This window comes from Neoarius graeffei, chromosome 26, assembly GCF_027579695.1.
Source record: "Neoarius graeffei isolate fNeoGra1 chromosome 26, fNeoGra1.pri, whole genome shotgun sequence".
In the NCBI taxonomy this organism is placed as follows: domain Eukaryota; kingdom Metazoa; phylum Chordata; class Actinopteri; order Siluriformes; family Ariidae; genus Neoarius; species Neoarius graeffei.
In genome coordinates, this window is record NC_083594.1 from 50,399,978 (window position 1) to 50,413,697 (window position 13,720).

Consider the following 13,720-nt stretch of genomic DNA (forward strand, 5'->3'; position numbering starts at 1 on the left):
ACTGATTGAGGGGGGGAGGAGATTGACTGAGGGGGGGAGAGATAGACTGAGGGGGGGGAGAGATAGACTGACTGAAGGGGGGAGACATAGACTGACTGAAGGGGGGACAGAGAGAGGGAGAGAGACTGAGGGGGGAGAGAGAGACAGGGAGAGAGAGAGAGAGAGAGGCAGAAAGACAGACAGGGGAAGAGAGGCAGAGAGAGAGACAGACGGGGGGGAGAGAGACTGACTGAGGGGGGAGAGAGAGACTGAGGGGGAAGAAAGGCAGAGAGAGAGACAGACAGTGAGAGAGTGAAGGGGGAGAGAGACTGACTGAGGGGGAGAGAGAGACTGACTGAGGGGAGACAGGCAGAGAGAGATACTGAGGGGGGAGAGAGGCAGAAAGACAGAGACTGAGGGGGAAGAGAAGCAGAGAGAGAGACTGAGGGGAAGAGAGGCAGGGAGAGAGAGAGAGACAGAGAGGCGGAGAGAGAGAGAGGCAGAGAGAGATACTGAGGGGGGAGAGAGGCAGAAAGACAGAGACTGAGGGGGAAGAGAAGCAGAGAGAGAGAGAGGGACAGAGGGGGAAGAGAGGCAGAGAGAGAGAGAGAGAGAGGGACAGAGGGGGAAGAGAGGCAGAGAGAGAGAGACTGAGGGGGGAGAGAGACTGACTGAGGGGGGAGAGAGAGAGACTGAGGGGAGAGAGAGACTGACTGAGGGGGGAGAGAGACTGACTGAGGGGAGAGAGAGAGACTGAGGGGAGAGAGAGAGACTGAGGGGAGAGAGAGACTGACTGAGGGGAGAGAGAGACTGACTGAGGGGGGAGAGAGACTGACTGAGGGGGGAGAGAGAGACTGACTGAGGGGAGAGAGAGACTGACTGAGGGGAGAGAGAGAGACTGAGGGGAGAGAGAGAGACTGAGGGAGAGAGAGACTGACTGAGGGGAGAGAGAGACTGACTGAGGGGGGAGAGAGACTGACTGAGGGGGGAGAGAGACTGACTGAGGGGGGAGAGAGACTGACTGAGGGGGAGAGAGAGACTGACTGAGGGGGGGAGAGAGAGAGACTGAGGGGGGAGAGAGACTGACTGAGGGGGGAGAGAGAGACTGAGGGGGGGGAGAGAGAGACTGAGGGGGGGAGAGAGAGACTGAGGGGGGGAGAGAGAGACTGAGGGGGGGAGAGAGAGAGACTGAGGGGGGGAGAGAGAGAGACTGAGGGGAGAGAGAGACTGACTGAGGGGGAGAGAGACTGACTGAGGGGGGGAGAAGAGAGAGAGAGACTGATGGGGAAAGAGAGACTGAGGGAGGAGAGAGACTGAGGGTGGAGAGAGACTGACTGAGGGAGGAGAGAGACTGAGGGAGGAGAGAGACTGACTGAGGGGGGAGAGAGAGAGACTGACTGAGGGGGGAGAGAGAGAGACTGACGGGGGAGAGAGAGACTGACGGGGGGAGAGAGAGACTGACGGGGGGAGAGAGAGACTGACGGGGGGAGAGAGAGAGAGAGAGAGAGAGAGAGACTAAGGGGGGAGAGAGAACCAGGAAAACATGGAAAGAGACCAGGAGACATCTGGAGAGACATCAGAAGAAAGACAGAGACTGAGGGGAGAGAGAGAGAGACTGACTGAGGGGGGGAGAGAGAGACTGACGGGGGAGAGAGAGAAACTGACGGGGAGAGAGAGAGACTGGCGGGGGAGAGAGAGAGAGACTGACGGGGGAGAGAGAGAGACTGACGGGGGAGAGAGAGAGACTGACGGGGGAGAGAGAGAGACTGACGGGGGGAGAGAGAGAGACTGACGGGGGGAGAGAGAGAGACTGACGGGGGAGAGAGAGAGACAGAGACTAAGGGGGGAGAGAGAACCAGGAAAACATGGAAAGAGACCAGGAGATATCTGGAGAGACATCAGAAGAAAGACAGAGACTGAGGGGAGAGAGAGAGAGACTGACTGAGGGGGGGAGAGAGAGACTGACTGAGGGGGGAGAGAGAGACTGACTGAGGGGGGGAGAGAGAGACTGACTGAGGGGGGGAGAGAGAGACTGACTGAGGGGGGGAGAGAGAGACTGACTGAGGGGGGGGAGAGAGAGACTGACGGGGGGGCGAGAGAGACTGAGGGGGGGAGAGAGAGAGAGAGACTAAGGGGGGAGAGAGAACCAGGAAAACATGGAAAGAGACCAGGAGACATCTGGAGAGACATCATAAGAAAGACAGAGACTGAGGGGAGAGAGAGGCTGACTGAGGGGGGAGAGAGACTGACTGAGGGGGGAGAGAGACTGACAGGGGGAGAGAGAGACTGACTGAGGGGGAGAGAGAGAGAGAGAGAGAGAGAGCCTGAGGGGGGAGAGAGAGAGAGCCTGAGGGGGGAGAGAGAGAGAGAGAGAGAGAGAGAGAGAGAGAGAGAGAGAGACTGAGGGGAGAGAGAGAGAGACTGAGGGGAGAGAGAGGCAGAGAGAGACTGAGGGGGAGAGAGGCAGGGAGAGAGAGACTGAGGGGGAGAGAGGCAGAGAGAGAGACTGAGGGGAGAGAGAGAAAGAGACTGAGGGGAGAGAGAAAGAGACTGAGGGGAGAGAGAGAGAGAGACTGAGGGAAGAGAGAGAGAATGAGGGGAGAGAGAGAGACTGAGGGGGGAGAGAGAGAGACTGAGGGGAGAGAGAGGCAGAGAGAGAGCGAGACTGAGGGGGAGAGAGAGAGGAAGAGAGAGTGCCAGAGAGAGACTGAGGGGGAGAGAGAGACTGAGGGGGGAGAGAGAGACTGAGGGGGGAGAGAGGCAGAGAGAGACTGAGGGGGAGAGAGGCAGAGAGAGAGAGAGAGAGACTGAGGGGGGAGAGAGAGAGAGAGAGAGAGAGGACTGAGGGGGAGAGAGAGAGAGAGAGAGAGAGAGCCTGAGGGGGAGAGAGAGAGAGCCTGAGGGGGGAGAGAGAGAGAGAGAGAGAGAGAGAGAGACTGAGGGGGGAGAGAGAGACTGAGTGGGGAGAGAGAGACTGAGTGGGAGAGAGGCAGAGAGAGAGAGAGACAGAGACTGAGGGGAGAGAGAGAAAGACTGAGGGGAGAGAGAGAAAGACTGAGGGGAGAGAGAGAGAGACTGAGGGGGGGGAGAGAGAGAGAGAGAGAGAGACTGAGGGGAGAGAGAGGCAGAGAGAGAGCGAGACTAAGGGGGGAGACAGGCAGAGAGAGACTGAGGGGGAGAGAGGCAGAGAGAGAGAGAGAGAGAGAGAGACTGAGGGGGGAGAGAGAGACTGAGGGGGGAGAGAGGCAGGGAGAGAGAGACTGAGGGGGAGAGAGGCAGAGAGAGAGAGAGAGAGAGACTGAGGGGGGAGAGAGACTGACTGAGGGGGGGAGAGAGAGAGACTGAGGGGGGAGAGAAGCAGAGAGAGAGAGGGACAGAGAGACTGACTGAGGGGGGGACAGAGAGACTGACTGAGGCGGGGAGAGAGACTGACTGAGGGGGGGGAGAGATACTGACTGAGGGGGGGAGAGATACTGATTGAGGGGGGGAGAGATACTGACTGAGGGGGGGAGAGATTGACTGAGGGGGGGAGAGATAGACTGAGGGGGGGGAGAGATAGACTGACTGAAGGGGGGAGACATAGACTGACTGAAGGGGGGACAGAGAGAGGGAGAGAGACTGAGGGGGGAGAGAGAGACAGGGAGAGAGAGAGAGAGAGAGGCAGAAAGACAGACAGGGGAAGAGAGGCAGAGAGAGAGACAGACGGGGGGGAGAGAGACTGACTGAGGGGGGAGAGAGAGACTGAGGGGGAAGAAAGGCAGAGAGAGAGACAGACAGTGAGAGAGTGAAGGGGGAGAGAGACTGACTGAGGGGAGAGAGAGACTGACTGAGGGGAGACAGGCAGAGAGAGATACTGAGGGGGGAGAGAGGCAGAAAGACAGAGACTGAGGGGGAAGAGAAGCAGAGAGAGAGACTGAGGGGAAGAGAGGCAGGGAGAGAGAGAGAGACAGAGAGGCGGAGAGAGAGAGAGGCAGAGAGAGATACTGAGGGGGGAGAGAGGCAGAAAGACAGAGACTGAGGGGGAAGAGAAGCAGAGAGAGAGAGAGGGACAGAGGGGGAAGAGAGGCAGAGAGAGAGAGAGGGACAGAGGGGGAAGAGAGGCAGAGAGAGAGAGACTGAGGGGGGAGAGAGACTGACTGAGGGGGGAGAGAGAGAGACTGAGGGGAGAGAGAGACTGACTGAGGGGGGAGAGAGACTGACTGAGGGGAGAGAGAGAGACTGAGGGGAGAGAGAGAGACTGAGGGGAGAGAGAGACTGACTGAGGGGAGAGAGAGACTGACTGAGGGGGGAGAGAGACTGACTGAGGGGGGAGAGAGACTGACTGAGGGGGGAGAGAGACTGACAGGGGGAGAGAGAGACTGACTGAGGGGGAGAGAGAGACTGACTGAGGGGGAAGAGAGACTGACTGAGGGGGGGAGAGAGACTGACTGAGGGGGGGAGAGAGAGAGACTGAGGGGGGGGAGAGAGACTGACTGAGGGGGGAGAGAGAGACTGAGGGGGGGAGAGAGAGACTGAGGGGGGGAGAGAGAGAGACTGAGGGGAGAGAGAGACTGAGGGGGGGAGAGAGAGAGACTGAGGGGAGAGAGAGACTGACTGAGGGGGAGAGAGACTGACTGAGGGGGGAGAGAGAGAGAGAGACTGATGGGGAAAGAGAGACTGAGGGAGGAGAGAGACTGAGGGTGGAGAGAGACTGACTGAGGGAGGAGAGAGACTGAGGGAGGAGAGAGACTGACTGAGGGGGAGAGAGAGAGACTGACTGAGGGGGGAGAGAGAGAGACTGACGGGGGAGAGAGAGACTGACAGGGGGAGAGAGAGACTGACGGGGGAGAGAGAGACTGACGGGGGAGAGAGAGAGACTGACGGGGGGAGAGAGAGAGAGAGAGAGAGAGAGAGAGAGAGAGACTAAGGGGGGAGAGAGAACCAGGAAAACATGGAAAGAGACCAGGAGACATCTGGAGAGACATCAGAAGAAAGACAGAGACTGAGGGGAGAGAGAGAGAGACTGACTGAGGGGGGGAGAGAGAGACTGACGGGGGAGAGAGAGAAACTGACGGGGAGAGAGAGAGACTGGCGGGGGAGAGAGAGAGAGACTGACGGGGGAGAGAGAGAGACTGACGGGGGGAGAGAGAGAGACTGACGGGGGAGAGAGAGAGACTGACGGGGGAGAGAGAGAGACTGACGGGGGGAGAGAGAGAGACAGAGACTAAGGGGGGAGAGAGAACCAGGAAAACATGGAAAGAGACCAGGAGATATCTGGAGAGACATCAGAAGAAAGACAGAGACTGAGGGGAGAGAGAGAGAGAGACTGACTGAGGGGGGGAGAGAGAGACTGACTGAGGGGGGAGAGAGAGACTGACTGAGGGGGGGAGAGAGAGACTGACTGAGGGGGGGAGAGAGAGACTGACTGAGGGGGGGAGAGAGAGACTGAGGGGGGAGAGAGAGAGACTGACGGGGGGGCGAGAGAGACTGAGGGGGGAGAGAGAACCAGGAAAACATGGAAAGAGACCAGGAGACATCTGGAGAGACATCAGAAGAAAGACAGAGACTGAGGGGAGAGAGAGACTGACTGACTGACTGACGGGGGGGAGAGACAGACTGACTGAGGGGGGGAGAGACAGACTGACTGAGGGGGGGAGAGAGAGACTGAGGGGCGGAGAGAGAGACTGATGGGGAGAGAGACTGAGGGGGGGAGAGAGACTGAGGGGAGAGAGAGAGACTGACGGGGAGAGAGAGAGACTGAGAGAGAGAGAGAGAGAGAGAGAGAGAGACTGAGAGAGAGAGAGAGAGACTAAGGGGGGAGAGAGAACCAGGAAAACATGGAAAGAGACCAGGAGACATCTGGAGAGACATCATAAGAAAGACAGAGACTGAGGGGAGAGAGAGGCTGACTGAGGGGGGAGAGAGAGAGACTGAGAGAGAGAGAGAGAGAGAGAGAGAGAGAGAGAGAGAGAGAGAGAGAGAGAGAGACTAAGGGGGGAGAGAGAACCAGGAAAACATGGAAAGAGACCAGGAGACATCTGGAGAGACATCAGAAGAAAGACAGAGACTGAGGGGAGAGAGAGACTGAAGGGAGGAGGGAGAGAGGGAGAGAGAGAGAGAGAGAGAGAGAGGCAGAGAGAGAGGGAGACTGGGGAGAGAGAGAGAGAAACTGTGGGAAATGTGGGTGGTTTGCCCAGTAAACCCAGCTCATGTGTTCTGAACAACACCGTGGTTTCAAATACGTTTCTCAAACAGCGAAACAAGGAATGAAAGATTATTTTATGAACAAATCTAAGACAGCTCGTGAATGTGTGCCTGAACAATGGGTATCAAATTTGAGAAAGAATTAAAACACTAATTCTCACTCGTTCATCTTCGTAAAGGGGTTCTGTGTGGAACCGAGTCGTAAACCAACGGCCTGCCTTCACTCAACGGTTCAGCCTGGAGAGAACAACCGAATATCTGCTCACTGGGACGGAAAGGAAACTCATTCGAGGACTCTACCTTCGTAAGAGCCGATCTCCAGGAGCGTCCCACTCTGCTCGAGCTTCAGGAAGTCCTCCACCGACAGGAAGTTATAATCGACTCCGGGAACCTCTCCGTCACGAGGAGCGCGGGTCGTACCTGTGTCAATCAAAAACAGACAGGTCAGAGTTTCCTCATTACACCGTTTTCCTTTCAGTTTAGCACATCAGCAGGAATCATACAACCTGTATCAGGCACAAGTGATAAAAATCAGATGAATAATCAAGTTATAGATTCACAGAGAAGAAAATTAAGATGCCGGGATGGGGGGAAAAAAAGCCTACACTGCAACCACAAGAGAATAAAATAATGTGTTAACTCGTTTTCAACCAAATTACAAGATGTCACGATAAAAATCCAGGAATTGCATAAGATGGAGTTTCTATCTTGAGCTTATTCCCTTTCGGTTGTCATGGTTTCAGCGGCAGAACCAGGATAATGCGATACAGCTACGCAAACACCACAGCTGATTCTACAACAAAACCATCACGTCAAACAAATTTTCCTGCGAAAGCAAAATGTGAATCAAATGTAGCCATTCATGAAACACACAATTCACAATGATTGGTGCCAATTCAACAATTTTTTAAAAAAGGGTGCACATGCAAACAGAGCAGCGAGAAGACACGCAGAGCATCGCAGACTCTTTAGGTCTTGGGAGTCAGAATGAATGTGTGGAACCAAAAAAAAAAACCCAAAAAACCCCACAGATTTCAAAAGAAGAAAAAAAAAAAAAAAAGAGCGCTGTCACAGCTTTCGTCTCACTGGAGTGAAAATCAGCTACCTTTAGTGAAACGTTCAGAGAGACAACTCACCAGACACTCAAATATTGACCAAAAATAAGAATGCAATTCCAACAATCACCTTCCAGAGGAATCTTCCAGGATATAAGGTCAGAGGTGGACAATTTGAATTCCAGCATCCATTGTTGAATATGTGAATTTATTTTCTCTTCCTGAAACTAGCTTTAGGTCTCAGTTTGTCTCTGTGCATTTTTATGACTGCAGAGATCATGTGGCAAATATCACCTACGACTCGGCATGTAATGATGCATCATGCGATAAAAGATGGTACAAATTTATGATGAATAAAAAAATTAAAACAATTATCAGGCTGCATCATCTCAGTCCCCCCCCCCCCTCACTGGAACTGCGTTGTTCAGTAGCAATCACGTACAACAGTGGTATTGCACATGACTTCATTGTCGGTGGAAGTAACACAGCTCTAATGCTGTGAAAACACGCAGATCTAAAATGTGAAAGGGCTGTCGTGATTAATTGTACAAATAGATTTAACAAGAAATCAGAGCTCTCTTTTTACACACTGCTGATAGATAAAGAAAAGAGAAGTAAATAGAGGCAGGACAAGTGTTCATCTAAGTTTATGAAGAAAAGGTCCATTTAAGTTTCATTTTGAATAAAAGGAATATTTTAGTTCATCGGCTATTATATTTCACGCTACACTTTACAAATGATTGTAAATTGTTCTTGGAGGTTTTTCTGAAAATTAAATCATTTTATTTATTTTAACAAAAGGAATATTGAAGTTGATAAAAGAATAGGAAAGTAAATATTGCTTTTTTGTTTGCTTTCAAAAATTGTTTTTTTTTTCCTCATTTTCAAAAATATTGCGGGAAAATCGAATCGTGAACCCAATATTGTCAACTGAGTGACTTGTGACATGCCAACCTACGGCTCTCTACATCAAGTCAAATTTATTTTTATCGCGCTTTTAACAATAGACATTGTTGCAAAACAGCATTACAGAATTTTAATGACTAAATATGAGCTAATTTTATCCCTATCAGAATCATTTTGTTTGTAAACAACCAACCAACCAAAGTACTCGTAGCAGTGTCATTATAAACTGGTTTACATTTTCCTTTTTTTTTTAAACAAGAATATGGGGAAAAGAAAACGACTCCAAACAAAAGAGAAACTACTTCTAAATGCTGTGAATTATTTAAATGATAAAATATAAATGAATCGTTAATTACATTTATTTCACAATATTTAAAGGTCCCATGGCATGAAATTTTCACTTTCTGAGGTTTTTTAACGTTAAAATGAGTTCCTCTGACCTTCTTAAGTCACCCCAGTGACTAGAAATTTCATAATGTGTAAACCAAACTATGCCCAACATTTGAGAATGGCGCGTCAAAACGGCGCGTTGATAAACTCTTCCCTTTACTACGTCAGCAAGGGAGATGATCCCCACGCCCCCCCTCTGGATTCCCACCCACTGTATGAATTGCCCGCCCAGTTGTAGTGAGGAGACCATAGAGGACACAACAACATGGCATCACCTAAGCGAGCCAAACATGGAAGTTGCGCTGTACATGGATGTGACAACACAGAAAGGAGTCTGTTTTTACTGCCGACGGGAGAGCCCCTGAAGACGCAGTGGCTTAATTTAATTTACTCCAATAATACGCCGTCGAGTCGACCTAAGACGGTGTATGTTTGTCGGAAGCATTTTCCTGAGGAATGTTTCCACAACTTGGGACAGTACAGGGCAGGTTTTGCACATCAACTGTCACTGAAGCCTGGGTCCGTACCAAGCATCCCTGCCGCATCAGCAACAAACAGCGAACAAGTAAGTGTATAACTTAAGTCGTTTTGCTGTGTTTTAAAATCAGTGCCACGTTAGCCTTGCAATGGCTACATTAGCTGTGCAGCTAACCGCTTCCTGCAGTTAGCCAGGTACTCTGCGCTACAAAACCAAAAAGCATGCAGCATGCTCTGTTAAACTGAGTTTAGTCTGGAAATTGACTGAAACTTATGAGCTTATGTTTTGCCGTGTTTTAAAATCGGTGCGTTAGCCTTGCAATGGCTACATTAGCTGTGCAGCTAACCGATTCCTGCAGTTAGCCAGGTACTCTGTGCTACAAAACCAAAAAGCATGCAGCATGCTCTAATAGCCAATCCAAACAGTTTTTACAAAGACACCCACATTCTTTTTTTAAGTCACTCATTCATTTTATTTGTTTGTTTGTTCAGTAAAAACCCAAACATTTGTTGAATTTATTTTATTTCCTCGCGTCGCACCTTAATGACGTCAGCGCGCGGTATTTTTCCCTTCGCGGTTTGTTCCTTCTCTCTCGCCATAGTAAGACACCCACATCCACTTGTTCTGACCCACTGGAGGTAGCGTCACAGTGCTGTTAGCCAATCAGAGGTAACACATTTACATGTCATGAATATTAATGATAAGACCCGCCCCCACCCTCTACCCTTCCCCGCCTCCTGCTTCTCATTAGCAAAACGACGCACTGGGAAAAGCGCTGAAATGGGGCTTTCTCCCAGGAGGCTATATCTACGTGCCGAGGGTTCATTTCGAGAAAGGCTGCGGATATAACATCCGGAAACCTCCACGAGCCCGTTTAAAGCATCAACAAACCACCATGCCATGGGACCTTTAACATTTTGGAAGAAGAAGGAAAAATTTAAATTTCTACAAAATGCGCACTACTACTTACTGCAATAATAATAATAAAAAAACAATATTTACCCCCCAAAACTGCTTTATTTCAATAAGCTTTTTTATTTTTGTTTAATAAATAAAAATTATGAAAAACTTATTTTTGTTCCAAATATTCATTCGTTATTAAAGTAGTAAAGGTCATTACATGTTATCCAAAATACTAAAGAAGCATGTAATCCCCTGAGGAAAGTGCATTCTTGATGGATTTCATGTGATATCAGGATCTCTCTCAGCTCCATTTTAAACTCCGTACACACAGCCTGTAAATTCACAGCAGTGTTTGCAGTAGTGTGTTTAATATTTGCATAAACTTATGGAGATCATCTCTTTATACGAGTTGAGCTCGGAGCTTAAACTCAGCCTGCGTAATTTGGACCAAAACCCTTTCCGTGTTGGAGCGCGCAAGTCCTGTGATTCATCCAAAATCTCTCCAAACACTCACATGCAGCGTCTGATTTTGTCCATGATGATCCCGGTGCAGAAAAATAACCCCACTCAGTGATGGGTTCGAGTCTCATTTCCAGTTTTACAGTCAAAAACGTTTACACAAAAGGCCAACAAGACGGTAATGATTCACAAGCGGCACATCGTGCAGCACCAGGCTGCTGTTTTCAACATGAATCCTCCTAAATGTTTCAGGTCAGAATCAGAGGTACATTCCAGGATTAGAGCCTGCCAAGGGTGTGAACAAATAAAGAGAAGGTCAGTTATTCATGAGGAACTGTGAACAGAACCAGACTGCAGAAGCTGTGAAGCTACATGATGGAGCAGAGTCTGGCCTTGCTCAACCGTGTGTGTACACACAGGTATGAAGATGAAATCAGACACTGTGGAGCCCTGAGTCAGCCAAGCGTCCTCTCGGAATTCAATTCCGTTCAATTTAAGCAAGTTTCATCAATGAGCATGAATCATGCGCTGAGGGAAGAATATGACCAAAGCATCACACGTTAGCTTTTTAACATGTTCTTGGATATGTATATTTATATAGAACAGACACACACACACACACACACACGTCTGGAACTGAGAACCAGTGACATGACCTTACTTCATCACCATGGCAACAGCTTATTCAACTCAAGCTATTTATCTGACCACCATTCAGCTCCAGTACAAGAACAGATCGCAGCCAGTGACGTCGCGGTCTCGAAAACCACTTTATAAAAACCACCAAGGTGTGAAAATGTTCTCAAAGCCAGACATACAAGTATAAAAGTGTAAACTCCTGTACATCAGGAACATTTTTACACCAGACTGAACGGAGGACAAGTCTGTTACCCCTTTTCCACCAAATCAGTTCCAGTGCTGGTTCGGGGCCGGTGCTGGTTCACAACTCGTTCAACTTGCGAGCCAGCTGAGAACCAGTTTGCTTTTCCATAGCTCACGGTGCTAGGGGAAGCCACGTCATTACGTCGCTGTATACGTCAGTTACGTCGCTACGTTTGCATAAACCTTGGCGCGAATATCGAAGCAAAAACACGGAAGAAGCAGCAGCAGCAGCAACAACAACAATAATAATAATGGATGACTTCGTGTTTGTACGGTACAACTGCTGCTTCTCGTCGCTTAAAAATCGCGATCTTTCGCGGTTTTGTTATTGTTGTTGGTCTTAACAACTCCGCCCCCCCCGCTGACGTAAGCGGTTCTTTCCTCTGGCCCAGCAGAGAGTTGGTGCTAGCCTGGAACCGGTTTTTCTGGCCCCAGAGCCAGTTCTTTGTCAGTGGAAACAGAAAACCCGGTTCCAAACTAAGCACTGGCCCCGAACCAGCCCTGGAACTGCTTTGGTGGAAAAGGGGCATGTGAGGACAACCGTGAGTTACTGCGCGCTCTCGCTTGCATCACAGCGCAAGCGATCGAAGGAATAGGACACTTATGAATGTTGACTTCAACAAATAATTAACCCTGAAACAAGTATGTAAAGCGCAGTGTTCTCCCCAGGGATTTCAAATATGGTAGCACCCTGCTAAACCGTCATTTTGAAATAGCGTCAAAATCCACCCTAAATAAGTTCAGTCGGTGAACAGGAAGTCAACGTGCGACAGACCTGAAAACGGTATACACAGTGTAGAACCCCAAGCTGAAGCTCGGTACCAAATATCAAGCAGTTGTGATTTGGAGTTGCTGAGAAAAGTGTTATGAAAATTTTGTAAATCCACCCTATATGTTCTGTAAATACATTGAGTCGGTAACCAGGAAGTCGATGTGCAACAGACGTGAAAACGGTCTACACGGTATAGAACCCCACGCTGAAGCTTGGTACCAAGTGGCTATGATTTGTGTTTGCTGAGAAAAAGGGTGTTTCGGACAGACAGAGGTAAACCAATATACCCCCTCCTCCTTCGGCGTGAGGGTATGATGCCTGTAGGTGAGAAGGAAGAACCTGGCTATAATTTAGCAACACTGGTTTTCTAAACAGTGCTGCTTCTGTCGCAGATACAGTGGTGCTTGAAAGTTTGTGAACCCTTTAGAATTTTCTATATTTCTGCATAAATATGACCTAAAATGTCCTCAGATTTTCACACAAGTCCTAAAAGTAGATAAAGAGAACCCAGTTAAACAAATGAGACAAAAATATTATACTTGGTCATTTATTTATTGAGGAAAATGATCCACATTACACATCTGTGAGTGGCAAAAGTATGTGAACCTCTAGGATTAGCAGTTAATTTGAAGGTGAAATTAGAGTCAGGTGTTTTCAATCAATGGGATGACAATCAGGTGTGAGTGGGCACCCTGTTTTATTTAAAGAACAGGGATCTAATCTTCACAACACATGTTTGTGGAAGTGTATCATGGCACGAACAAAGGAGATTTCTGAGGACCTCAGAAAAAGCGTTGTTGATGCTCATCAGGCTGGACAAGGTTACAAAGCCATCTCTAAAGAGTTCGGACTCCACCAATCCACAGTCAGACAGATTGTGTACAAATGGAGGAAATTCAAGACCATTGTTACCCTCCCCAGGAGTGGTCGACCAACAAAGATCACTCCATGAGCAAGGCGTGTAATAGTCGGCAAGGTCACAAAGGACCCCAGGGTAACTTCTCAGCAACTGAAGGCCTCTCTCACACTGGCTAATGTTAATGTTCATGAGTCCACCATCAGGAGAACACTGAACAACAATGGTGTGCATGGCAGGGTTGCAAGAAGCAAGCAACTGTTGTCCAAAAAGAACATTGCTGCTCGTCTGCAGTTTGATAAAGATCACGTGGACAAGCCAGAAGGCTATTGGAAAAATGTTTTGTGGACGGATGAGACCAAAATAGAACTTTTTGGTTTAAATGAGAAGCGTTATGTTTGTAGAAAGGAAAACACTGCATTCCAGCATAAGAACCTTATCCCATCTGTGAAACATGGTGGTGGTAGTATCATGGTTTGGGCCTGTTTTGCTGCATCTGGGCCAGGACGGCTTGCCATCATTGATGGAACAATGAATTCTGAATTATACCAGTGAATTCTAAAGGAAAATGTCAGGACATCTGTCCATGAACTGAATCTCAAGAGAAGGTGGGTCATGCAGCAAGACAACGACCCTAAGCACACAAGTCGTTCTACCAAAGAATGGTTAAAGAAGAATAAAGTTAATGTTTTGGAATGGCCAAGTCAAAGTCCTGACCTTAATCCAATCAAAATGTTGTGGAAGGACCTGAAGTGAGCAATTCATGTGAGGAAACCCACCAACATCCCAGAGTTGAAGCTGTTCTGTACGGAAGAATGGGCTAAAATTCCTCCAAGCCGGTGTGCAGGACTGATCAA

At 49.1% G+C, this 13,720-nt stretch overlaps 1 protein-coding gene across 1 annotated transcript in view; it reads right to left on the minus strand.

Annotated features, from left to right (window-relative positions):
- Positions 1–13,720, minus strand: part of magi1b (membrane associated guanylate kinase, WW and PDZ domain containing 1b) — a 296,936-nt gene that overhangs the window by 104,471 nt on the left and 178,745 nt on the right. Inside the window, exons 3-4 of the mRNA XM_060910209.1 lie at positions 6,463–6,582; positions 5,987–5,996 (exon numbers count right to left, since the gene is read on the minus strand). Coding sequence (XP_060766192.1) covers positions 5,987–5,996; positions 6,463–6,582 — 130 coding nt within the window. The remainder of the gene's footprint in view (positions 1–5,986; positions 5,997–6,462; positions 6,583–13,720) is intronic.